The 27,536-nt window shown below is 41.3% G+C and overlaps 1 protein-coding gene across 1 annotated transcript in view; it reads right to left on the bottom strand.

Annotated features, from left to right (window-relative positions):
* The window catches only part of ndst3 (N-deacetylase/N-sulfotransferase (heparan glucosaminyl) 3), a 256,590-nt gene that overhangs the window by 19,572 nt on the left and 209,482 nt on the right, over nt 1-27,536 (bottom strand). The window contains exons 6-12 of the mRNA XM_041180735.1: nt 19,482-19,664; nt 18,248-18,344; nt 12,217-12,340; nt 7,005-7,062; nt 6,244-6,309; nt 5,972-6,142; nt 3,103-3,212 (exon numbers count right to left, since the gene is read on the bottom strand). Coding sequence (XP_041036669.1) covers nt 3,103-3,212; nt 5,972-6,142; nt 6,244-6,309; nt 7,005-7,062; nt 12,217-12,340; nt 18,248-18,344; nt 19,482-19,664 — 809 coding nt within the window. The remainder of the gene's footprint in view (nt 1-3,102; nt 3,213-5,971; nt 6,143-6,243; nt 6,310-7,004; nt 7,063-12,216; nt 12,341-18,247; nt 18,345-19,481; nt 19,665-27,536) is intronic.

Below are 27,536 nucleotides of genomic sequence, written 5' to 3'. Positions count from 1 at the left end.
ATGGAGGGCAACAGTTCTCTGGTGCATTCCCCATGACAATGCTTCAATCAATTTGCCTTATTTGAATTGAAACAAAAGCTTGGGGGAATAACTGTTCCCTGGTGTATTCTCCATGGTAATGCCTCAACCCATCAGAGTCCACTTGCCAACCAATCAGCACCATTTGTTCTTGCAGTATAATTAGTTGTTCTCTTTGAAATTTGATATTCTTACATCTGTCCTATCGGGTGCAAGATGAAAAACTTTAACATGTCTATTTTTTTCAGCTATAGCATATTACATATTGGGTGCATTATTTCTCCTTTGCAAGGAGTTTTGTTAAAAGGCTATGAAACATATCAATCAATGTTAGGGTAGTGTAAGATAGCAATTAAGGTAACAAAAAGAAATGAACAGTCTGTTAACGCTGTGGTGACCTAGGCGAAGAGTTACTTTTGTGTGAAAGTTATATGCAGATCTTCATGGAGTAAGTAGTGTAAGTCAGCAACAGCCTTTCTAGTGAAATCAAATGGGTGATGATAGGGGCCCTCTGACATGCTCAACTAGGATACACAGGCCATACAGCCAAACAGCCATTCGACCCAAGCAGTCCATGCTGGTGTTAATGCTCCACTCGAGCCTCCATCCATCTTCTCTCACATCCCCCATCACCTTCTATTCCCTTCTCTCTCATATGCCAGACTAGCTCCTGCTTAAATGCATCCATATTATTTGCTTCAACCACTCTCTAAGGTTACAGGTTCTATATACTTACCAATCCTTGGGTAAAGAATTCCCTATTGGATTTCTTGGGGCTACCATATATTGATGGCCTCTAGTTGTGCTCTTCCCCATTCTCTGAGGAAACATTCTCTCTGTATCCACTCTATCAAAACCTTTCCTAATTTTTAAAACCCCTATTAGATTTATTAGGAATGCTGATGTTTTCAATTACAGATCCTGCAGTATAATTGGAGTGGTCATCACACTTCAGGTGCACGCCTCTATTTTTTGTACTTCATGAGCAAGTCTTCATGCACAACAGACTTGTGAGCAAAGTTAGAGCTCATGTAATAAAAGGGACAGTAGTAACATGGATACAAAATTGGCTGAGCGACAGGAAACAGAGGGTAGTGGTGAATGGTTGTTTTTCAGACTGGAGGAAAGTTTATAGTGGAGTTCCCCATGGGTCGATGTTAGGACCCCTGATCTTACTGATATATATTATATGACATACACACTTGACCTTTAGCGCAGGAAATCTTGAACCCAAGCTAACATGACCAGAGCCAACAGCATTTGACCTTTGGCTCAGGATGTCTCTGACCAGAGCCAACACAAAACCAGCTGACAACTCCCCACCTTTAGCGTGGGAAGTGTAATTATCTGTCTGCACTGTTTACCTTTGATTTTTGGCTGCACTGTTTACCTTGCGACCTCTCCCCTACAAGCTGAATTGCAGAGGGCGCCAGGGGTGAGAACTTATTACTGATACCCTGTATTTATTATTCAGTGGTACATCTTACTTTTCTAGCCATCTTACTTACTTTGGACTATAGCTAGCCTAATTCGGACATTGTAATCTAAGTAAACCTAGGCCTATATGCGGTATCCGAAAACCGAAATTATCTGGAATCCAAAATGCAATCAGCCCTGAGGATTTCGGATAAAGGATACTTGACCTGTCTATGTATTGATCTAGGCTTTAGTGTACAGGGCACAATTTCAAGATTTGTGGATGACATGAAACTTGGAAGTATTGTGAATTGTGAGAAAGATAGCGTTAGATCTTCAAAACAACATGGACAGACTTGTAGAATGGGCGGACAAGTGGCAGATGAAATTTAATGCAGTGAAGTGTGAAGTGATTCATTTTAGTAGGAAGAACGTGGAGAGGCAAAATAAAATGCAGAGTACAATTCTAAAAGGGGTGCAGGAGCAGAGGAACATGGGGGTATATGTGCACAAATCATTGAAGATGGCATCAGGATGGCTTGAAAGTATGATTAATAAAGCTTATGGGACCCACTTCTTTGTAAATAGGGGCATAGAGTATAAAAGCAAGCAAGTTATGATAAACCTGTATAAAACTCTAGTTTGGCCTTAACTAAAGTACCGTGCCCAGTTCTGGACATCACACTTTTAGAAGGATGTGAAGGCATATGCAGAAAAAATTTATGAGAATGGCTCCAGGGAAGAGGAACTTCAGTTGTTTAGCTACCACTGTTCTCATTTGTGGAAGGATGGAGAAACAGGGGGCACAAATTTAAGGCAGTCGGCAAAAGGAGCAATGGTGACATGAGAGTTTTTTTACACGGCAAGTGGATAGGATCTGGAATATACAACAGTGTGGTGGAGGCAGATTCAATCATGGTATTCAAAAGGGAATTGGATCATTATGTGAAAAGGGAAAAATTGCAGGAAATAGGGAAAAGGAGGGGATTAATATGAGGCAAATTGTTCTTGCAGAGAGCTGGCACACACATGACGGGCAGAAAGGCCTCCTTCTGTGCTGTAACCATTCTATGATTCTAAATTGGGAAGACAGGAGGTCCCCAAAAGGAAGTCCCATTCTCTGCAATTTGTTTGCTATAACTTCAATTACAAAATGTCAAGTAACTATGTCAGGATAACTTTTGAAAAATGGTATTATAGAGTGGAAGAAACCACTGCAGGGAGACAAAAGGTAGTTCAAGGTCAATGCTTGCTGAACAAAAAAAACATGCCAACATTAGTCTGAATATTTGTTATAGAAACTTAGCTTTAAGAATCTAATTTCAGCCAGGCAGGCCCATGGCCTAGTCACACAATTATTTTTTTTTATGGGTGAGGCATTACTTCTGGAGAGGAATGGGGAAGCTTGCCTTGGGAGCGTGACTTTTTTTTCCCGCACATGGGACCCAATGATAAAGTTAAAATTATACATCTTTTTGCTGCCATTTTACTTTGCTGCAGAATGCAGTGCACTGAGAGTTGGGTGATTGGATCTGCGCCCCTGATTTTGATACGCACATTCATCATTGTCATGGCAGTGGAGTCCTGTGCAAAATCAGAACTACAGTACAAGAGTGACATTTTACCCCATCACTAAAGTTATATACATATAAATATATATAAACTTACGTGAGGGCCTGAGAATAATTGTAGTACTGGGAAACTCCAAGGAATTTCTGCACACCATCCATTACTGCAGCAGGGTCAGTCCTCAGCTTGTGCCCATCTATAATGTGTAACTAAAACCAGTTTCAGTCAGATAATGTTTCTGGACAATCAATCATTCAAATACAAACACAAGTTCAAAGTAAGAACATAAATAAAATATAACTATCAACATCTGTCCGGTTGTCATTTGGCAACATACTGATTTAGATGACTGTTTCACACTTGTGGTGAGGGGGAAGTGATACAGTGTGGCTATAAGACATGAGCTGATTTGCTACCTTAGGTTAGACTTCCCTTGGCAGGCAGTAGTGAATTTACTGCCACCAGTTTGACAGAGAAAAAAAAAATCAGCTGCTCTCAATTGCACAACCTTTCCCAGATGGCCAGGAATAGCTAACTTCAATTTGTTAATTCCTGAACAGCAGACATGATTTGGTGTTGCAACTGTGTGTGAGCTGGCAAAAAAATAGGCCTGGCTGTCCAAAAGTTATAATTAATTCTGGTGTAACTTTTTAATTGCTTCATAATAATTGGTAAAAGGACTTGAAAGCTATTAAAGTGACAATTGCATTGTTTCCTTGCCGAGTACAGTTATATTGTATGTTTTCCATTGATGTAAAACAGGCTTTCCTTCCCAAGGCATTGAAAATTGAAACTTGATTGCAGCCAAACCCAGTAGCAAAAGTCAGACGTGAGAAGATGTTGCCATGACACTTCATACTAGGCGCAGGGGTGGGAGGCAAAGTTTTCAAATTTTACAATCAAAACTTATAAAATACTAAGGGGATCCACCATATTAACCTGAACCTTTTTTAAACTTCAAGACTGCACTTTCTCAATATCAGGAAGATCACAGGTTCGTGAGCAGAGCTCCACTTGGGCACACACGGCTAGTGGTCTGATTTCCTTGATTGGAGAGTGGCGCGATAACGTAAGTACACATCATTGCTTGGCCTTCTTTTGCACCAGCTATCAAAATCATACAGGTGTAAATTCCTCCTGGTTTTGTAAATTGTGCGATAAAGAGGGTGAGATCCATTGCAAATTCTCCACATAACGAAGCATAAGATCAACATCAATTTGTCCTGCCTCTCTTAGTACAGACAAAGGATAGGGTCAAGTAGTGCGACATTGTGAATGCTGATTGCTCCTTTATAGGTGAGCTCAACTTCTTTCTCAGTCTGCAGTAGTAACTTCTCCAGTAGTACTTATTAGTGGGACAGAGTTCTTAGGAGGTAGCTCTCAAAACTAGGATGAATGCCAGTGACTCTAAGGTAAGTGCTGAGAGAAAGGGGTGAGATGGTAACGGGGGAGGGGCCAACTGTGTATTTTGTAGAGTTGGAGATGTGCCACAGTACCTTCTGGATGCAGAGCAACATTTCTTCAAATGTTCCCCCCCCCCCCACCCCCAAGGCCTTTTGGAGGTGCTTTTTCCTTAGGCAACAGGGGCCTAAGTTCTGTTCTGCTCATCACAAGCCAATGTGATAGATGGGGTTGAGAACAGCTGGTAGGCCCCATTTTTACAGATGTAAGGGACCCAACACCTGTTTTAGGTGGTCACCAGGAACATCTGAAAAATGACTTGAACCAATATATTTGTGCCTTGGGCCGCAGAACATTGGTGGCCAAAATTAGACTTTGTGCACCATTTTACACCCATAAGGAAGGAATAATGAGGTCCAATTTCTATCCACATATATTAGCCAGGATACATAACCAGAGCAAATTGTTTGCAAGAACAAATACTGCCTGGCAGTCAGCAGAAATAAAGATATTAGCCCCCAACCATGGACCAATGAGGATCGGAGAGATCTAAGGAGTTAAACACAGGAAGTGTGTACTGAACACTTTGCAAACCCACACTCGCCTGCTACCTGTTTTTATGGAGGTAGATATTAGGGCATCCAAGTATCCCATCCTGGAGAGGCAGAACAGTCAATATACTCCTCCCAGTCCTCGAAGAAGCCTTTGATCTCCTCCAGCCCTGGTTGCCAGCCTTGCCCATCCCATCCACCTTCCTGATTGTTGATCTCCCTCCCTAAAAAGATCATAGACTCTCCCCCTACCCAATCGCAGCCTCTGTCTCCCATTCTGATTGTAGGATCTTTGCCTCTCCCAATTGCCAGGGTGTCTGTCCAAGGCTCCTCAGCTGTGACCTTCTGCCACTGACATTCCTTCCCACCTGCAGGTCAGGCTGCCTGGCAGGAACAAAAAATTTAATAATGAGGTTTGGCTAACTCTGCCTCCCAGGTAATGCCAGTTTTTTCTGCTGTTTTTGGCCTCCTTGCACCTTCCCTTATGTCCTGTAAATATTGAAACCATAGACTCCACAATATAGTAAAACGTCCTGGTTCTTTTTCTGAGTCTAGAAGATGTGTTATTCTGAGACTGCATAGAAAAATCTACTGCAAATTCCTTACAAAGATGAAGGCGGTGGTATCGCAAGTTGTCACGTGTTTGACTCTCAAGCAGAAAATCATATGGTTGGGTTCTAGGGCTGCCTGTTATTCAACATGCATACTTCCCATCAGTTCTTAGATGGTGCGCTTGGTATAGTTCTACCAAAGAGGCTGGGAAAGCAATGGGGATAAGGAAAAATGATCATCATTCAGACTGCTTTTAATCATACTTTGTACTTAAATAAACATGGGGCTTTTTGGATGGCCATCATAAGCACTGTTGTGGTTTAACTGTCACATCCTTCCTGACAGCCAGGAGAATACAGAATAGCGCAAGGAGATTGAAAACTACTTTGCTGAATAAAATATTATTTGGATATAGATAATATATCACATGCAATTAAAAGCTTCTTGCCTGTTTAAGTACTCACCTGTCTAGTTGGGTAGTATGTTAGCCACCTTTCAATATGAGCTGCATACCAGCCAGGCACCAGACACCGATTATGAAGGGCCCTAAGCTCTGGAACAGCCCGCCGACCTGCTGTGATCACCTCATAAAAACTATACCGAAGAGCAGCAGGATCTTCATGCGCTCGCTGGTGCTGTGGACATCAGAAGAAATGGAAAATTCAAAAGTGTTCTTGTATTAGTTAAAGAGAGGGAGTTAAACATAAGCCCAAGGAAGCAGAATGGTCATGGTTACCTGGTACCAGGAGTAGGCCCGATCTGAAGGGTTGATGAGAATGGTGATTATTTTCATTATTTTCACCTTTGGTGCTCAGCAGCATAGTGAATGAAATTTCACTTTGAACAAAAAGTCACTTCGAAAGGGATTAGGGAAAAAATTTTTCTCAAACAAAAAAGTAATTAGAAAAAATTAAAAAATTAATCATCCTGAAAATAGGAGTAAATTTTCCATTAAATTAATGTTTAACTATGAAATCAACACAGCCAATTGGTTATATTAACATTGTTTTGTCTTTTCTGAAAACTAAAATAAGTTATAAGTAATTGTATTTAGAAATTCCTTCACAGTATCTCAAAATGTGTATAAATCTAAAATTATTGACAGTATATTACTTTTAGGTAGGCATAACTGGGAATGTAGTTTTTAAGGATATAGTAAAAAGTATAATTAAATATAAAATGACAGGTTCTAGTATTAGTTATAATAATTGTAATAATATTTGTTCTTGTCTTCTGTAGGGTTAGGAATAATCATGAAACTTGGTTACGATCAACTTTTGGTCAATTACGTTTGAATTGAAAGTCATTGACAATTTATTTACATAAAAATTTAGAATAATAAAATTCTGTTAACAGTGAAACAGAGAGGATCCCCAGAGTTAAACTGAAAGGAGGAGTAATTAGGAGGGATTAAAATTATATTAAAAGCAAAATACTGCAGATGCTGGAAATGTAGAACAAAAACAAAAATACCTGGAAAAACTCAGCAGGTCTGACAGCATCTGCGGAGAGGGATATAGTTAACGTTTGAAGTCCGAATGACTCTTCATCAGAACTGAAATTATAGAGGTAAAATTATAGTTGTTTGCTCAATATGTGACTGTATGAATGGTAATGTACTCTAAGGATAATGTAATCCTGAATTTCCTTGGGAACATAGGCACAGTGCCAGGGTTTGTCAGCTGAGCTGCAGCCTAAGGAAAGAAAATTGGAGTGGGACCCAGATATGCTGGATCCCAATCCATACAGCCAATTCCTGATGTAGACCTGGAGTGAGTGAGAACTCTGTCCGTCCCATCCATGTCCATTCCATCCATATCCTATTACATCAGAGGAGGTGGAGTCAAGGGATGGAACATCTCTCACCACAAATGTTCTCAGCTCTGGAATTAGACCCTGATTTATCACTGGAGGTTCTCCTGTTTTGATCTTAAGGCACACCTCGATTTTGGTGGTGAGAACTCCTATTGGAAATAGGTAGGGGCCTCATTTATATATGTAAGTTGGGTTTCAAATGACCCTGTCAGGTCCCTGACATCACTTTCCTCTCTACCCATGTAGCTACCGTCGGTTTCTCACCTCACCCACAAACCTTGGGCTGGGATATAGCCATTTCTCATGGTATAAAAAAGAATCCATAGTTGCAGTCAGGGTAAGCTGGCAACAGGGCTGAAGTTCATTTTTACTGGAGCTGCTTGGGTGCTTTGAACCTTAAAGGCTACTATAGTTGCTACAAAGGTTTTCCTGATGGTAAAACTACTGCCCTGTCTAACTACCATGCTCTTCATTCGATGGTTCAATGTAAGTTGACTTCCCTTTTGATTTGTCTACCCTTCTAATTGGTGATCTGCCTATAAGGAGCATGATCAGCATTGGTACCTATTTGATTTAAGTTAGGTCCAACCATGAAAATTGATCAGGCCTCCTGCCAACCTCATTGGTGTCATGAGTGGACATCATTCAAGTCAATACAGTTGAAAATCGGGAAAGATGTAAAACAGGTTGACCATTCACTATTGCCTATTTTACACTACTGTCCAAAGTCAATGTTACCCCCAATATGACAAGTTTCAATTTAGATGGGTAGGGTTAACAAACCCACTTCAGAGGGTGCAGAAACTGGCTGAATTTTCATAGGTTTTCTCTCGATTGTCCATGAAAACTTTGGCAGAAGATCCACGAAAACTGCAGAGAAATAAGGTTGGTGTCATTCCCCTGAGATTTCTGCTGATCTTTTGTCACAGCTATAGTAAATAATTGGCAGCATCACAGTTGAACATTATTGGTGACCCTCTTTAAAGAATATCTGCTTAAAATTAAGTTATAGAAATAGGCTGTCACCAAGTATTTTCTTGAAACACCCAGAAGAGCATAAAGAGTACACTGAAAAAGTACAGCCTACTCCACCATAGAATTTACTAAACCTATTTTAATCTATTGAGAAAACATCCTACAAAGTTTTTTTGATGACCCCAACATTAATAAATGAAATGCTGGACTATCTTTTCATTCCATGTTTATGTCTTTCAACCCTGGCCACATCTACCATTGCGTTTCATGTACTATTTGATTATTTCTATCTGTTCTTATCCCTAAAGCCATCAATCCCAGTCTAGCCACATATTTTTCCATTTCTTTTCTAAGGGAGGATTAGTTGACACAGGGCCAACTCATTTTGCTGTAAGTCCATTCCACTACTCTGAAAGGATTCCTTTTATTCACAATACCAAGTCTTACTTGAGGCTTATTAATTTTGTATGAACCCTCTAGTTCTGAGGTCACAATCAAATTTAAATAGCTTGTATAAATCTTCACTATTTATGCCTCTCATCAATTTTGCTACATTCCCTTCCAGTCAATTTTCCCTAATAAAAATAAGTTAATCTGAGTTTCTCCGAAAAATTTCCACTCCTGAGTCTTAGCATCACTTTTGTTGTTTTTCTCTGACTCCTCACAAATGCAGCAATATTACCTTGAAGGCTCAGGGGTCATATTTTCAAAGTTGGATCTGGAACCTGAAGACTGGATAATTTATGAGTCCCAACCCTGTATCACAAATGTGTCACTCTTTAAAATGTAAAGGCGAGCTCGGCGCCCAATTAGTGGTGTTGAACATCTCCAGAAGGCAGGAACTGCCTGCAGAGTATGAGTTGCAAAGGCAGATGGCAGCCATAATGGGGCTTGCCACTGCCTTGCTGAAGAGAAGAGACAGCCTCAGAGGGTCAGCAGCATAAACACTGCTGAAAGTGGCCGCTTGGCCAAATGGAATGTAATGCGCATGATCTGGTGCAAGATTCTCCAGGTCTCAATACTTTTCATAAAAACAATTTCACTTCTCCCCGCTTTGAACTTAAGAGCTGCGTACTAATGTGCACCAGACTGTTCAGATTTGTTGAGTTCACATTTGAAAATTGCATTCTCTCTCTCTCTGGCCCATTAGTAAGTTCTTCAAGGAGCTTAATGGGTCTTTAATTAGATCCAAGAGGGTGCCCACTTAAACCATCTTTTTGAAAATCAGAGCCCATCCTGGAGGCGTTAGAATACAAAGATGCCTTTCTGCAATGTGCTCCTTAAATCATGCCCACACCCATTCCCAAACCCACCAGCAGTTGAAAATCCCACCCCAGGTGTCAAAAACTGCACACAATGTTTCAAATATAAGAATCGTGTTAAGATGCTTTCAATTCATTTTAAGGAGATTAAGTTGATTTTGCTTCTGAAAGTTCTGTTTGGCTATGTGGCCATTTTCATGAGTGTTTATGCTGCTGACCCTCTGAGGTGCTGCCTCTTCTCTTCAGCAAAGCAGGGCAGGCCCCATCATGGCTGCCATCTGCCTTTGCTACTCACACTCTGCAGGCAACTCCTGCCCTCTGGAAATGCTCAGCACCACAAATTGGGTGCCGAGCTCGCCTTTGGCCCAATTAGGGCCTTTACATTTCAAAATAGTGTCGCATGAGTGACACAGCTGTGATGCAGGGTTAGGACTCATAAATTATCCAGGCTTTAGGTTCCAGATCCCACTTTGAAAATCTGGCAACAATAATGCCCTAAAATTACATATTATGGAATCGTATTTCATCTCGCCCATTTTTTGCCTCTCTCACAGATCAAGTTCCATTCCATTCCAACAATTCCATTCTAAGAAATCATGATTGCACAGTCCTCTAGTCTTAACAAATGGGTTGTACAGCAGAAGTTTCCTGAGATGGACTCTCTCTGGAATCAACCTGGTCATTCCAAGGCCAACATCTGGCAATGAATCTGTTTACTAGAGTATTGTACATTGTCATCATTGTATAAGAGAGGAGAACTACAGGCTTGGGAGGCAGTACAGCTGAGACGTAGCTTAAGACATGAGCTTTGAGGATAAATAGGATAGTCTTAGATTATTTACCCTGAAGAAGAGCAGTGTCATGTAGGATATTATTCTAATAGTCAAAATCCTTAAGGAAATTTGATGAATTGAAATCTAATGGTGTGTCTGAATTGCTACAAATTCTAGAGCTAGGGGAGACAGACTCAAGCTTAGCAAAGAGCTGGTGTACAGACAGTTCAGACAGAGTTACTTTTACCCAGAATTTGTTGAACACCAGAAATGGACTGGCTCATGTAGACAGTGGAGGCAGATAGGAGTTATAGATTGATATAGCACAGAGGAGGCCAAGCGACCCATTGAATTTTAACTTCTGGATGACTGACCAGCAGAATGCATTTGCCAATTGCCTAGTACTCACAACAAAATGGTAGGCACAATTTTGAATCACCGGCCTTATTACATCAAGCACTGCGAAGAAGTTGGCTAGATTGAGGCCTCCCAATATCGGTCGATACTGGCCAGCAGCAAATTGAGTGAAGTACCCCGGCAACTGTGGCCCCAATTATTTTTTTAGGAATTGGGAAGAACAGTCCTTCACAACAGTAATTCCAAACTTCCCTTGTCTAAGCCTCTTTGGCTCCATTGCCCACAGAACTGGTTGGAGTGTGTGTCCACTCTAACCAGTTTAGCTTTAAAAGGGCAGTCAAGGTCCTCAGACTCAAATTTGCATGTTAAAAGGTGCCCATTGTGTGAGGCAGACTGGAGCATTGGACAGCTAGTGTTAGGCATTCAAAATATGTCTAGCTTCTTTATCAGTGTTAATGGGGCAGTAAGACAACCAACCTCATTTTGAGACAATTACTGCCCCGCTATTGCTGAATAAAAGTAAAAATTGAATCATAGCATGGGGCAATTTTAGAGTGAACTTGTAAATATTTTCAAGAATTGGCATTTTAGAGCTATTCATTTATGGGATCAGCTTGATGGACTGCAGCGTCCTGGTTTATGGGCAGCACTGTTGTATCTTGAGTCAGGAGATCATGGGTTCAAGTTCCATTCCAGAAATTTGAGAATATAATCTTGGTTGACATTACAGTATGGTACTGATGGAATGCTACACTGGCAGAGGTGCTGTCTTTTGGATGAGACAGTAAAACAGGGCCCCATCTGCCCTCTCAGATGGATGTAAAATATCCCATGGCATTATTCAAAGAGGAGTAGGGGAGTTCTCCCTGATGTCCTGGCCAATATTTATCCCTCAACCAATAACATTAAAATAGACAGATTTTCTGTCATTATCATATTGTTATTCGTGGAAACTTGCAGTGTACAATTTGGCTATGGTGTTCCCTATATTGCAGCAGTGACTCCACTTCAAAAATAACATAAAAATGATTGTAAAACACTTAGGGATATTCCAAGAGTGTAAACAGCATTATGTAGATGCAAGTTTTTTTCTATATCTTCCTTTCTATATCTGTATTTCCCAATACTTCATATCTGTGACAATGTCACTTTTAAATTGCACATTGATCAGCTTGCTGATCTGGTTACATTCAAAAACTGACCTAGGGAAATCACAGGCAGAACCGTTGACTTACTGGTCTAAGTCTCTACACATTAGCATGCCAATACATTTGTTTTGCTGTCTAACTGTTTAGTCATATAACAGAACTGCATAATCTTAAAGTTACATGTTAATGTACCTTTGCAAATTAATTTGAAAACCTTTGGGATCCACAGAAAAATTCTGTCATCACTGAGACCCTTCGCAGCATTCAGACTTTCAAAGCGAATAATTAATTTCTCCACTTTTATGAACGCTGGGTTCCTAACTTTAATAAAGATCTTCTTGTTTATAAAATATGCACTTTGCTTGTTCTCTTATCTTACCAATCAATTCCCTTGTGATAGGCATTCCCATTGAAGAACTGCACTTCTTCAAAGGTCTTTGGGTTGGGGAAATTACTGGTGATGGCTGGATGCATAATTAGGAACAAGTACAAAGCTGTGGTGCCTGAGAATAGAAAATATTAGAAAACTTATTGATGTGTTTTTGCAGAAATTGCTGCCCTTCTACCCATGGCATTTTGTCAGTGGAGCTTCTTTCTGCAAGCATTTATTTTTTGAAAGAACTGCAAAAACACTGTTCTGTTAAGTACTAGATGACTTAATTAGGACACAGCAATTACAGAATATTAGCATAAGTCAATTATCACCATTTTTATCATATGCATGGTAGAAGAGAATAAAATAATTTGCAGTGACTAATTACCATTTTAGAATGCCTCAGACATTGCTAATATAGTCAACACATTTAAATGAATGGCTATTAATGGATATTTGCACCAGAATAGAAATTAAAATTTAAAATAATTTATACTCATTGTATTTAACACTACTAACTAAATAATCTTAGTCGTGTACTACTGCTGTCTACTCTTTGGTCCTTTAAAAATTGGGCACAGTTAGTTGTATACTAAGTCTAACACATTTTTGACAGCCTTCTATTATAATTAAAAACTTCCAACATATTGCGCCATACAAAACAATTACTAATGATTTGCAGTGTGCTTCTGATAAATGAATAAAAGTATTGTTTGGAAATAAATTATTCACAAATAGAAACTGACACACATTTGTTGGTAATGGTCCAGCATTGTTAAAGCAATAGAAAAATCTTCAGTTAAATGCTTTATATGATTAATGAGAAATATGGGAAATAAGTGCAAGACCTTAATAGAAAATGAGTTCTTCATTGTCACAGAAACTATCTCAAAGGCCAAACTGTCTTATCAAGCATGAGGAGCAATTTCAACTTAACCTACTTGGTGAGAAATTGATAAGGTCAGGTCAACAGCCGATTTTACACAAAAATGATTCTACTTTCCATTGAAGTAAATAAGCAATGGTCTGTATCAGGTGCTCCTTGGGCACCTACAAGCAGGTCTTGAGTGATTGTAAAATGCAACACTTGACAGCTGAATTGGGAAAATGCTGGTGGAATCTGCTGAACATTGCATTTCTGTGGAGATCAACACTCTTAAAAAGAGGGATGATTTCATTTTGACGGCCTATAATGCTAACAGTATTATGCAGAAGGCCTTCAGTCTATCTAGTCCACCTATCCAGTATTCCTTCTTGCAATCGATTCAGGTGTCTTGTTCCACTGTTCAGGTTGGCAATCTGTTCTGGAATGTTCCAGGTCAGTGCCATGTATGCACACGCACTTCTTCCATTGACCTGTACATGAAAATTTTGCCAGAATTGAAGTCACTCATGAAGCAGCACGAATCCCTTCTTTAAGTAAATAAAAAGGAAGAGAGAGGCCAAAGTCAATATAGGCCCCTTAGAGAATGAGACTGGGAAAATAATAATGGGGAACCAGGAAATGGCAGAGGAGTTGAATAAATACTTTGCATCAGTCTTCACGGTGGAAGACATTAATAGCATACCAAAAATACTAAATAATCATGGGGCAAAAGTGGGGGAAGGAAATAAACACAATAACTATCACTAGAGAAAAAGTACTAGGGAAACTAACGGGGCTAAAGGTCGATGAGTCACCTGGACCTGATGGGTTGCATCCTGGGATATTAAAGGAAATAGCTGCAGAGATAGTGGATGCACTGGTAGTAATCTTACAAGAATCCCTGCAGTCTGGACAAGTCCCAGAGGATTGTAACACCCTTATTCAAAAAGGGAGGGAGACAAAAAACAGGTAACTATAGGCCAGTTAGCTTAACATGTGTCATTGGGAAAATGTTGGAGTATTATTATAAAGGGTGTAATAGCAGAGCATTTAGAAATCCATAATATAATCAAGCAGAGTCAGCATGGCTTCATGAAGGAGAAATCATGCCTGGCAAATCTATTAGAGTTCTTTAAGGAGGTAACAAGCAGGATAGATAAAGGGGAACCAGTAGATGTAGTATATTTGGATTCCAAAAGGCGTTCGATAAGGTACCACACATAAGGCTACTTAATATGATAAGAGCCCATGATGTTGGGGGTAGTATATTAGCATGAGTAGAGGACTGGCTAATAGAAGACAGAGAGTTGGGATACAGAGGGCATTTTCAGGATGGCAACCTGTAACTAGTGGAGTGTCACAAGGATCAGTCCTGGGGCTACAATTATTTACAGTATATATTAATGACATGGATGAGGGAAATGAATGTACTATCGCCAAGTTTGTAGGTGACACAAAAGTAGGCAGGAAGGGAAGTGGTGGGAATGACACAAAGAGTCTACAGAGGGGTACAGACTGGTTAAGTGAATGGGAAAAAACTTGGCAGATGGAATATAATGTGAGAAAATGTGAGGTTATGCAATTTGGCAGGAAGAATAGAGGAGCTGAATATTACTTAAATAGAAAAAGAATGAAGAAAACTGCAGCACAGAGGGAGTTGAGGGTCCTCGTGCATGAATCCCAAAAAGCTAGCATACAAGTTCACCAGGTAATAGGTAAGGCAAATGGAATGTTGGCCTTTATTTAAAAGGGAATGGAGTATAAAAATAGGGAAGTCTTGCTAAAATTATTTAAGACACTGGTTAGAACACACCTCGAATACTGTGAACAGTTCTGGTCCCCTTATCTAAGGAAAGACATACTGGCATTGGAGGCAGTCCAGAGAAGGTTCACTAGGTTGATCCTGGGGATGGAGGGATTTTCTTATGAGGAGAGGTTAAGTAGGTTGGGCCTTTACTCATTGGAGTTTAGAAGAATGAGAGGCAACTTTATTGAAACATATAATGTTCTTAGGGAGCTTGGCAGGTTAGATACTGAGAGATTGTTTCTCCTTGTGGGAGAGTTAGGTCCAAAGGACATAATCTCAGAGTAAGGGGTCACCCATTTAAAACAGATATGGGGAGAATTTCTTCTCTCAGAGGGTAGTCAATCTATGAATTCTTTATCGCAGTGGGCTATAGAGGCTGGGTCATTAAGTATAATGAAGGCTGAGATAGACAGATTTTTAATCAGTAAGAGAATCAAGGGTTATGGGAAAAAGGCAGGAAATTGGATTTGAAGATTATCAGGTCAGCCAGGATCTCATTGAATGGTGGAACAGACTTGATAGGCCGAATGGCCTACTTCTGCTCTTATGTCTTAAGGTCTTACAATGCTGCCCCATTGCTCCTGACTATTTCATGATGTCAAATCCACTGCCCCATCCAACCCCACCCCAGTCACAGTTTCCATAATATGGTATCCAGCACAGAAACATAGCAGGGGAGTTATAACATTCTGATGTGCTGGGATTAGGAGGGCCTGGTGGTTGAGGGAAACCCAGAAGTCTTGGTTCTAACTCCACAGCATGTGTCTTTGGTCATTGATAGGTTTCTAACCCAATGGCCAACCTGATCAACAGGCTTGGATTCCAGTCAGGCAGTGAACACTCCAGAGAAGGTCACAGGACCAGGTCAAACCCTGACTCTACAGCGTGGGGTCTGATCATAATGGGGGCCCAATATCTGACCCCAAGGGCGGGGGAATGTCTGATTCTTACAGAAGCTGGGGAAGGGGTGGGGTGCTGCTGAAGGGTGAGGGGGTACGTTCAATCCTGGGATGGGTTGGAGGTCAATCCCAGATGTTCCATCCCTAATCATGGAACATGGGGCAGGGGGATTATTGTGTCTAAGATGTGTGCTGATGGTTAGGGAGCTTGGGGATCTGGCTTGGGGCAGGGGGTGGGGGGACAGGGTGCGGTGCAGTGGGGGAGTACTTCTGTCTCTCCTCGCCCACCAGCTGCACAGTGATGGCACTTACCTTCTCCTTGAAGCTGTGCTCTCCTCACTGCAGTTGCTGTTTTCAGAGGCCTGGCAAAGTCAGTCGGCCACTGTTAAACCTGTATAACAGGCTATATCTGAGGCTTCTAACCTTATTGACATATTTAAAATGCCAAACTAGATCGTGGGAGCAGATTGGCTGCCTGTCCCTTGTCCTACCTCAGTAAAATATGGAATTCAGCAGGTTAGAGCCAGACTGCCCACATACTCCATCTTTTTGTCCATTTAACCCATCACCCACACCCAATCCCAACCTCTCCCCCATGTTGAAATTACCCCCAGCATTTCCAAGTCCTGTCTTATTTCTTGCCTTAACTTACCCATGTACTTTAATAGTAGTGTTCTGCCATTGGTCCTAAGGAAATATTGGACTATATATTTTCACAAAGTGAAATACTTAAAATGAAAAGTGAGTTTTATGAAGCTACATATCCCATAATGAGACTGAATATCTGGGATTTTGGTGTGGAAATCCATAGGCGCCAAAGGAATTCCCACCTGTTATTCAGGGCTGACTGACCTCTGTCTCTGAATTTCCAATGAGCTCAAAGCCAGGACCACAGGTTTGTAAACTCTAGGCAAAATTCTACTGAAACTCATAGTTGCTCCAACTCAAGCTATCTTCAGATAAAATTCATGGGGCAAACTTCCATGGGGTTGCTTCCTCTCATCCATCATGACTTTGATGTGACAGCTACAGAAATCACCTCCCTCCCCCCCAAAAAATGGTGCAAACAGGGTTTTTGCCTTTTTTCCAGAGTTTCTGAAGTTCTTTGCCAGTTATGGCAGATGATGGAGCAAATCCTTGTGGGGATTCATTCTCATCCTGATATATAAGGCTTTTTAGTTCTTGAAACATCTTAAGAGAAGAAGATGTCACATTGGGCCTCACTTCTACTCATTGTTACAATCCCTGTGGGGGAACTGTAAAGCAAAATAACCAAATTTACCAATTTTCTCCCAAATAAGAAATGACCAAAATGATGTCATTTTTTGCAATTTTTACTTTAAAAGGAATCTGAATCAACATAAATTAACATGAATTAATATGCAAATTATACTTCAAATAAAAAGGTAATTTTCACATTAAATAGTCAATACAGCAAAGATACATCTTAGGCAACCAAAAGTATTCTCATCACTCCCCACACAAATGTGGCACTAAATAGCTACACAGTTCTACAATATGCTGTTTTTATTCATGCAGGGTAGGTCAGGAGTCCTACTCGACGACAGCTTTCACCTTCAGGTCATGGGTATGATTATCCTCGGCAAGGCACATTTCTATGAACCCTTTCTCCCTCAGGTCATGACAGTCCTGATCGTGTAGCTTTCCAGAGTATCTTCTCAACTGGCCAGCCACCCAGTTCATGGTTTGGCCACTTCTAGGAAACAGCCAGCTCTTTAGGGCCCCTGAGCTATTCACACAGCTTTCTCGATTTTAGACCCTTTTAGTCAGCTCACACAGTACTAGAGCTCCTGTCATTTTTTCTGTCAAACAGAAAAAAACTAACTTTTTCTTGAGAGTGATTTACTCCTTCTCCTCAAGAATTATCTCTGTTTCTGTTTCCGTCTCTTTCTGCTTTATCTTTGTGTCTGCATCTGTGTGGTTATCACCTTCACCCTCCAGCTCCTCTGCTTGTTGTCTGCAGCTCTCCTTTGTGTTTGCAGCTATGTGCTGACCACAGTCACACTCCGACTCCTCTGCTTGTAGTTCTCTTCTTGTATCTGCAACTTACCTTTGTGTTTGCCAGCCACAACACTTCTTTCTTAACTTCCTTCCTGTTGGATTTGCTCCCAGGTCAATTGTCAACAGATCACATGGACCAGTATTTCTTATTATTCCAAGAAAATTACAATTGATCCCTTTACAACTGATGCAAACTCTTAAAAAGTCCTTTTCAACCATTCTTAAAGTCAATTACAGACTCCACAGACTTTTAAAGAGATTACAAATTTTCCTTACTATACAGCTTCCAGGTCAAAGGTCATCAGTAAGTTAAATAAATTAAAGCAGAGCTACAGGAGATTTGATATCACCTGTAAATGTAGCATTAGAAGATGCTTATCAGAGCAGTTGTATAATTAAATGTTCTCCATGCCAATCATTTATAATCTTGCAATAAAAGCTCACCTGTTTTTTGAGGTCCAATAACCAGAAATTTTGGTAAACGATCACAGGTTTTCTCTTTAGACCAGATATCCTTATGTCGTTTATCGTCACATGGATTCTGCCAGATAAAGAGGAAATTGTACACCGTATTAAAACAGCAGTGCTCCTTGGAGTTTAACACAGCATGAATGGTCATTCTTCTTAAAGGAATAGACACGGAACTCTGTAATTTTGCAGGTTAGTCAGTACAATGGGTGAAAGCCTGTCTGTGTGATTTAATTGTTGCATGGAAATTAATCTTGCCCCCCTATGGAAAGAAATTTCCACTTGAAATCACAACAGTGTCCAATAACTAGATAAAATTTTCCAAGCTATGTCCAGTTAGAGGTGGGGATAGTCTGAATCTAAAATCCAAACAATGGTGCAGCAGAAAGGAGATGTCCTCGACATCACCATGGATTGCTTCCCATACATCCCATCTAGAAAATAAGTCATTCTCTCCAGCAAGGGCAAGATATGACCAAGGGAACAGAATGTTCTGAGATAGTCTGATGTGATGAGGCTCCATATAAATACAAATATATGTTTAAATCTGCTATGGAAATTGAGGCATAAACCCCTGTCCCTCCCTCTCAACCACAAGCTTTACTGATACCACCATGGTTCCTGGACAGAAAATTAAATACAATGTCAAATAAATAACCATTTTCTGACACTAATCACATCCACAACAATCCAGGTAAAATTTTCACAGTGGGATTGCACCCATGTAGAAGGGATATGGCAAAAAAACACTTTGCTGTTTATCCCTCCCAGTTTCTGAAATGGCCCAATCTCAAATGCTATTTAACATCTGAACTTTCCCCTGATTCAGACTGATTTAGAGTTATACTTCAGCATCCATTCCTGCCAAACTGGCATTGTGACAATTTGTTTACCAATGCAAGCGTTCTTCAGCAATCATAGAAGTTGTGGATTAAAGGAAAAGATTTAGAAAAATATATAATGGGGTGGGGGGTGCCGTTAGGTGATCAGTTTGATGGCAGTCATGTTCTTGCTTGCCACCTCCTGCTGTTAAAATCACCCCACATTCCAAAACCAGGTAGAGTTATCAGCAAGATGAAGAGAACCCTGGAAGTGCAGTCAGTTCAAAGGAGATTTGTACACAAAGCAGGGTCGGCTGGGGGGAATAGTTATGGAACTGTTATCTGCGGAGTTAACAGTGCACTTGTTCTAAAAAAAACTGGAAGCACACCTGCCAGAGTGGGTCCTTTTGTTCTGGAAAGAGCTCAAAGTATTTGTGTGCCAACTGCACAGGGGGCATCGTTTGCAGCTTCAGGTTGGTCCAGCAATGGACAAAATTCGCCAGGTTCACAAACGTATAAAGTCCCAGTCGATCATTCCCATAGTTGGATAAATGTGTCATGAAAATGCTGATCTGAAAGAAAAAGAGAAACAGGTCACAGTTCAGGGAGCTCCTTAATTAAAGAGACTTAATCAAAGAATTTCTTCATTAAAGAGACTTTATTTATAATCCAGAGTAGTCAGGCTAGCTTTTTCTTTCCCCCTCCTGTGGATCATATAGCTTGAGAACTACAATGTTCTCACCTCATTGCTTAAAGACACTGACCGGGATTTTCTGGCCCTGCCGGGCAGGACCTGTCGTGGGCAGGATGGAAAATTTGGCAGACGGGCAAGAAGTCCATTGACACTCAGCGGGAATTTCCAGTCCCACCAGTGATTCCAGCCACTGACTCATTTTGGATTAAGGTTTCAGGGGTAACAAATGCCCTTAGGTCCCATGTTATGAAACCCACACTTATCTCATCGGAAGCAGAAGGTTGGGAACTCAAAGTGCCGACAGACCTCGGTATTTCTGCTCATGCACAGACCAGGAGCGGGCTGCACATGAGAGTTTTGCATTTTTAAGGTCCCTGGGTCCAGTGTGCCTGTGCAGTAAGAGAAAGGCATGAAATCCCACATCAGGTGGCTGGGAGCGGAGCACCATTAAAGAGCAGAGTTCCAGGCAGAGGACAGGGAAAGGTCCCAAAAGAAGAGTCCCAAACAGGGGACAGGGAAGAGATCCCAGTTAAGTTAAAAAAGTTGGCAGGGGCTCAGGGGAAGCCCTGGTAATTGAAAAAGGCTCAGGGAAAGCCCTGAAGATCCAAGAAGGTAGCAGAAGGTTGGCGACTCTGTACTGCGGGCTGTTGGGGTGAAGGTACCCCTTTAAAACAGTAGGGTTCTGCTCAGCACAGCTGAAGAACTGAAATTATGTTTGTGAGTTGGTGCTTGAGTGCAGACTTGGGAATCCAGGGGAACGGAATCTTGGGAGACAAGACTGAATCCCTGCAAGATGGGCCATCGCTGATGTCATCCGAGCTGAAGTGGCTTGTGGAGAGAACTCTAAGGTTAGATCTTCAAAGGTAAAGACGGAGATCTCTTGTGAGAGAGGCAGAGTTTCAGTGAGATTGGTTGTTACTGATACTGATATAGTGTTACTGATGTCTGGGTGGGTTGTTGAGAAATCCTTGGACTGTTTTGGTCACATTAGCTATTTATTCTCCAATGTGGTATGTTTGAACACAGTTTGCCTGTTAATTCACATGTACCTCATGTTAACTCTGAATACTAGAGTATAAGACAGATATTGTAAACTGTTTTATCTTTCTGACCTTCTGACCTTGTGTAGTAAAGTTTATTTTTGTTTGTTCAAAACTCACAGACTCTTGTGGATTTATTCACTGAGCAACTGTCTTGAATCTCAAACTTTGTCTACTTTAAACAAAACGTTATTGATCCCTAACCAAATCTTAACAAAAACCTGGAGGTCTGGTCAAGGATCATAACACCCATCACCCAAGTTGTCATAATTCATTAACAAGCTGGGTATTTATTTATATGAAAAATCACATTGCCATATGTTAATGGCAAAGGACATACTATCTCGTTTAAAAACAAAACAGAAATGTTCGAAAACCGCAGCAGGCCAGTCACTATCTATAAAGAGAAAAGATGAGTTATCAACTGGGATGTTACTCTTTGTCACACACATACTAGTTAATCTTGCATGGTGTTTCAACAACAACTTATATTTATTTAGCGCCTTTAACAAAATGAAAGGTCCCAAAGCATTTCACAGGAGCATGCCTCAAGAGGAGTGAAGATTGTGGCCTGAATCTTCCGTTTGGCATGAGGGGGCGGGCCCTGCACGCTGATGCATAAAGCATGCGTCCCCAACGTCACCGCACGTCATTCTGATCTTCAGTTCAGCGGGCGAGCACCGGAGTTGGCTGCGCACCCACCGAACTGTCAAAGGCCTATTAAAGCTATTTAAAAACCAATTAAAGGAATTAACAGAGCTGCCCGTCCAACCAGAATGAGGTTTCATGAACGGTTTATAACTTTAATAAAATTTTTAATGAAAATTCATAGACATGTCCCAGCTCATGTAATTCTGTCACATGTGGGGACATGGCTGAATAATTTTTTTCATCCTTTTTTCAAATTTTCATAATCAAACTAATCTCCCTGATACAGCTCTGTGCCTCAGAGAGATTTCTACACGCCTTCGCACGCATGCATGAAAGAGAGCAGGCCCCGGCTCTCCCTTCTCCCCAGCCTGCACAGGTAACGCTGAGTGCTTCTGGGTGCATGTCATGCAGGGCGGGCCTTAATTGGCTTGCCCACGTAAAATGCAGTGCGCAGCCGATTGCGGATGGTGATTGGCTGCGTGCCCATTGTCCACTCCCGCCCAACGTTGAGAAAATTCTCCCCCGTTTGCAGTGTTCAGATGAAAGACAGTTAGAGGATGGGGTATTGTTGGAACAGAGGAACAGAGATGAGATAGGAATGGCAAAAGAAAGAATTAGGAACAAGTGGAGGAGGGCAGAATAGGGTTCAGCTAGGTTTGCAATTCCCCCACTCCTCCATTAGAGGATCTACCAATGATCTCCAGCCTCCAACTGCCCCATTCAGTCAAACAGCCTTTCTTCCCACATCTCCATTAATAAACGAAAATGCTGAAAGAAAATTAAAAAAAAGCCCAGAAAATTTCTTAAAGCCCCTATGGCTTTTCTCCCGGTTTACTTGCTGCAGTCTTCAGGAAATTAGTCTTAAATCCTGGAGGGTTGGCAACTAGAGGACCAACATTTGTTTCAGCGGTGGTTTGCAGGAGGTAATTTTGATTCAGCTGTGGTAGGGGAAGTGGGACGATTCCCATAAAGGCAGCGGCAATGAGGTTCCCAGATATCCCCGAATGACTGGGAGTTTTCTGGAATCAGAGGTTCTTATCTGGAGAGCAGCCAATTTAAATTTCCCACCTCAGTACAACCCCATGAATGATGGTCACTTATGTGAGGTACTGTACATCATGACTAACTGTTAGGCATCAAACATCAGAACAACAACAACTTGTACCTGTAAATGCCTTGAACATAAATTTCCCATGGTGCTGTACAGGAACCATTATAAAGCAAAATTTGGTTCCAAGCCTAATAAGGAGATATCATGGTAGATAGCTGGAAGCTTAGGTTTTAAGATGCGTCTTTTTTGTATACTTTATATCTTGGATCTATATAGAGATAACACATCAGCTCTATGTGTGCAGGAACCTTATTTGTAAGAGCTGTATACAATGCTTCAAAATGTCTACTCCATGCTTTAGCTCTGGTTTCCAGCTTTTTCTACAGCTGTATTTACTTTTTTGAGTCCATGCTCCAGCTTAACAAATCAAGCACAGTGAACATCAATAGTAAACAAACTCACATATTCTAACACAGAACAATTGAACACGACAGTCTTAAAAGAGAAAAGTAAGGTAAAGAGGCAGAAAGGTTTATGGAGGGAATTCCAGAGTTTAGGGTCCAAGCAGCTGAAGGCATGGCTACCAATGATGGAGCCATTGAAATCGGAAATAGGCCAGAATTAGAGGAGTGCAGATAACTCGGAGGGTTGTGCAGGTGAAGGAGATTATAGTGCAGAGATACGGAGGGGCAGGCCATGAAGGGACTTTGAAAACAAGGATGAGAACTTTACAAACAAGATATTACTTGACCTAGAGCTGCATGCGGTTTACCTGCTTCATCAATAGCCCCCACCCGCACAACTGGAAATGTCCCCTGACCTTTCCAATCTCCCTGCTGATGCTTTCCCCCAACCCTTTAGATTTCCCCTGTAAGGCCTCTGATCTTCCTCCAACTCCGATCTCCAGTTTTTCCTCTGACCTCCAATTACTCCCAACACCCCCACTGCCCCAGCATTTCTGACCCATCTCTTGCTCCTCTCTGTTCCATAGCTTTGGCTTCATGTTTTACCTGTCCGACAGCCAGCCGGCTTCCTCTCAATCTGACTGGCTGTGGCTGGGATACAGGGATAAAAATGCTAATCAGATCCTGTTGTTAAATTCGGCAGAACCTGTGGAAAATCTGTTATCCCAACCTCAAAGAAGATCAGGTTCACTCCACACCTCCAAGTTAATGTGCAGCCCATTAGCTCTGTTTGTTTCTCTGCAGATGATACCTCAGTATTTTCAGCATTTTCTCTTTTGATTTCTGATTTCCTGCATCAACAGCACTTTCCTTTTGGATAAATAATAAGCCAGTGCTTAATGAACAGCAGGGGGTTTGTAACATAAAACTAAGCAGAATAAATCAATTTTATATCAAGATGCAGCCCAAATATCATTAACTTCAATTCAATAAACACCTGTAAGTTGTGAAGACAAACAAACTGCTCCTTTCATTTTTCTTCTATGTGGAGCCAAGCAGTAATTTTAATTGATTTCAGAATATTCTGTCTGTATCTCAAAATATTCTGTCAGTGTCTCAGAATATTCTGTCTGTTTCTCAGCATATTCTGTCTGTTTCTCAGAATATTGTCTGTATCTCAAAATATTCTGTCAGTATCTCAGAATATTCTGCCTACATCTCAGAATATTGTTTGTATCTCAGAATATCCTGTCAGTATCTCAAAATATTCTTTCTGTATCTCAGAATATTCTGTCTGTACCTCAAAATATTCTGTCTGTATTGCAGAATGTACGGTCTGTGCAATCTCATCAAAATGTTTGGGCATTACTAAGCTTAGACTAAACAAAAGATGATACCTTTGTGTATCTCGGGTCAATGCCAAGGCAGGCTAAAAACATGCTGGCAGTTTTGTTTATCAGTCCAGGTCAGTGATATTGCCTTTTATATGATTACAATACAACCGAACGTCAACCATAAGATTTTTGGCCTTGTGGGTATTTGAGATATGAGGCTCCTGCCGCACCCTATCCTTAGTTCAAGCTTAGTATTCCTCCAGTGTTGGGGAAGTATGATCCAAACACAACGGAGCACAAGGAGTAGAAGGTAGCTATGATCCAAAAGTACTATTACAGCAAGCCACTAGAGGGTGCTAAGTGTTCTCTGACTACTTAAGCCTCAACAGTTGCAAGGTACCACTTTACATAACAAAAACAGTAAAGTTCACAGCTATTAGATTTTGAAAACAAATCCATACAAATATATTTAGAAGTGACTGAAGAGGCCAAGTAATTACTAATCTAGATATGGATGATAGGTCCCTTCCACCGCCCATACGAGCATACGTACATATGCATTCCCACTCCACAATTAAAGATATATCATTGCACTGGGGGTTTTGCTGGTGTAATTTGCATGAAAAACTAACCACTATTCAGCTTGTTCTGGTTTTGCACTTGGGCATTACAACGTAAAATAATTAACCTAAAGAACCCGCTAGAACTATCAGGGTTTGTCATATGTAAATGATTATAGGCAATTTTGTCCTACTCTCTGGTTAATTTTTGACTGGAGTTCTTTACCTGATACACTTAAACTATTTGGAGAGAGGCAACTTATAGCTTGTGGTACTTGATCCACTTTTAATTGGCTAGAGCTCATATAAAAAGGTCCATTAGCGAAGCGTATATGGTCAGTTCCCCTTGCCTAGGAGATTGACATTCACTTAATTAGTGGCTATGTTGCTTGGTGGCTGGTTAGCTCAGATGGTTCAAGTATAGTCCTAATAACTCCAAGGTTGTGGGTTCCATTCCCATATTAGCCAGCATGCCTGTTCTGAAAGACATTGTATAGGGGCTGAGGTGGCCAAGAGGTTTAGGTGATGGACTGCTAATCCACTGTGTTCTGTATTTAAAAAAAAATTATTCATGGGATGTGGGTGTCATTGGCTAGACAAGCATCTATTGCCCATTCCTAATTGCCCTGGAATAGGTGGTGGGGAGCCACCTTCTTGAACTGTGGTAGTCCCTGTGGTGTAGGTACACCCACGGTGTTGTTAGGGAGTTCCAGGATTTTGACCCAACCACAGTGAGGGAACGGCGATATATTTCCAAGTCAGGATGGTGAGTGGTTTGGAGGGGGGCTGGTGGTGTTCCCATGTGTCTGCTGCCCTTATCCTTCTAGATGGCAACGGTCGTGGGTTTGGAAGGTGCTGTTCAAGGTGGCTTGGTGAATTCCTGCAGTGCATCTTGTAGATGGTACACACTGCTGCTGCTGTGCGCCAATGGCAGAGGGAGTGAACGTTTGTTAATGGAGTGCCAATCAAGTGGGCTGCTTTGTCCTGGATGGTGTCGAGCTTCTTGAGTGTTGTTAGACCTGTGCTCATCCAGGCAAGTGGAGAGTATTCCATCACATTCCTGACCTGTGCCTTGTAGATGGAGAACAGACTTTGGGGAGTCAGGAGGTGAGCTACTCCCCACAGGATTCCAAGCCTCTTACCTGCTCTTATAGCCACAGTATTTATATGGCTAGTCCAGTTCAGTTTCTGGTCAGTCGTAACACCCAGGATGTTGATATTGGGGAATTCAGTGATGGTAATGCCATTGAATGTCGGGGGAGGAAATGGTCAGATTCTCTCTTGTTGGAGATGGTCATTGCCTGACACTTGTGTGGCACAAATGTTACTTGCCACTTGTCAGCCCAAGCCTGGATGTTGTCCAGGTCTTGCTGCTTTTGGACATGGCCTGCTTCAGTTTCTGAGGAGTCATGAATGGTGCTGAACATTGTGCAATGATCAGTGAACATCCCCACTACTGACCTTATGATGGAAGGAAGATCATTGATGAAGCAGCTGAAGATGGTTGGGTCAGGACACTACCCTGAGGAACTCCTGCAGTGATGTCCTGGAACTGAGATGATTGACCTCCAACAAGAAAAACATCTTTATTTGTGCTAGGCATGACTCCAACCAGTGGAGTGTTTTCCTCCTGATTCCCATTGACTCCTGCTTTGCTCCTTGATGCCACATTCAGTCAAATGCTGCCTTGATGTCAAGAGCAGTCATTCTCACCTCACCTCTGGAGTTCAGCTCTTTTGTCCATGGTTGAACCAAGGCTGTAATGAGGTCAGGAGCTGAGTGGCCCTGGCGGAACCCAAACTGAGCATCATTGAGTAGGTTATTGCTAAGCAAGTGCTGCTTGATAACGCCTTCCATCATTTTACTGATGTTCGAGAGTTGACTGATAGGGCAGTAATTGGACGGGTTGGTTTTGTCCTGCTTTTTGTGTACAGGTCATACCTGGGCAATTTTCAATATTGCTGGGTAGATGCCAGTGTTGTAGCTGGACTGGAACAGCTTAGCTAGGGGTGCGGCAAGTTCTGGAGCACAAAAGGGTATAAAAAAGCCCATCTGGGAATCCCACAAACAACTGTGCTTGTGATTTTAAGCATCACCTGAGTAATGCTACCTTTTCATCTAAACTATCTGTAGCAATTATGGTTTTATTTAGGTGTAATATACCGTTAAGAATAATGCTTGTTAAGGAAGATCACTTGATCTATCATAACCAATATGAATATAGTGCAGGCCTCCCCCAGGAGTTAGTAGTATAGAGATAGAGTTGGATTTGAAAGCACACATGTAGTAGCTGCTGAGTACTTTGTAATAAACTTAAAGTTTCCACCCAAGAAGTGTCTGTGGATCAACTCTATCAATAGTACCTACTCGGCCGCCACTCACAACAAACTGGCGACGAGGATAAAATAAGATTAAACAGAAGAAATCAAGTTGAAAAGAAATTGGCACTGTACCTTGTCCAGTGATTATAAGTGGAAAGCTCTGGTAAAATTGAAGAAGATAACTTCTCTCAAAATGCCGCAATTCCGGGGAATTGATCCAGCCACATACGATTGGTCTCATTACATAGAATGTCTTACGTTCTTTTATCAAGCAAACAAGATTAGGGGGGAAGAGAAGAGGTGAGCGATTCTGTTAAGTACATGTGGGAATAAAACCTACAGTTTGATTCAAGGTCTGATGGCACCTGGTATCCCAGATTCAAAAAGAC

The sequence above is a fragment of the Carcharodon carcharias genome, chromosome 1 (genome assembly GCF_017639515.1).
Source record: "Carcharodon carcharias isolate sCarCar2 chromosome 1, sCarCar2.pri, whole genome shotgun sequence".
Lineage (NCBI taxonomy): Eukaryota > Metazoa > Chordata > Chondrichthyes > Lamniformes > Lamnidae > Carcharodon > Carcharodon carcharias.
Note: the sequence above shows the minus strand (reverse complement) of the source record. Positions and strands in the feature narration are given on the sequence as shown.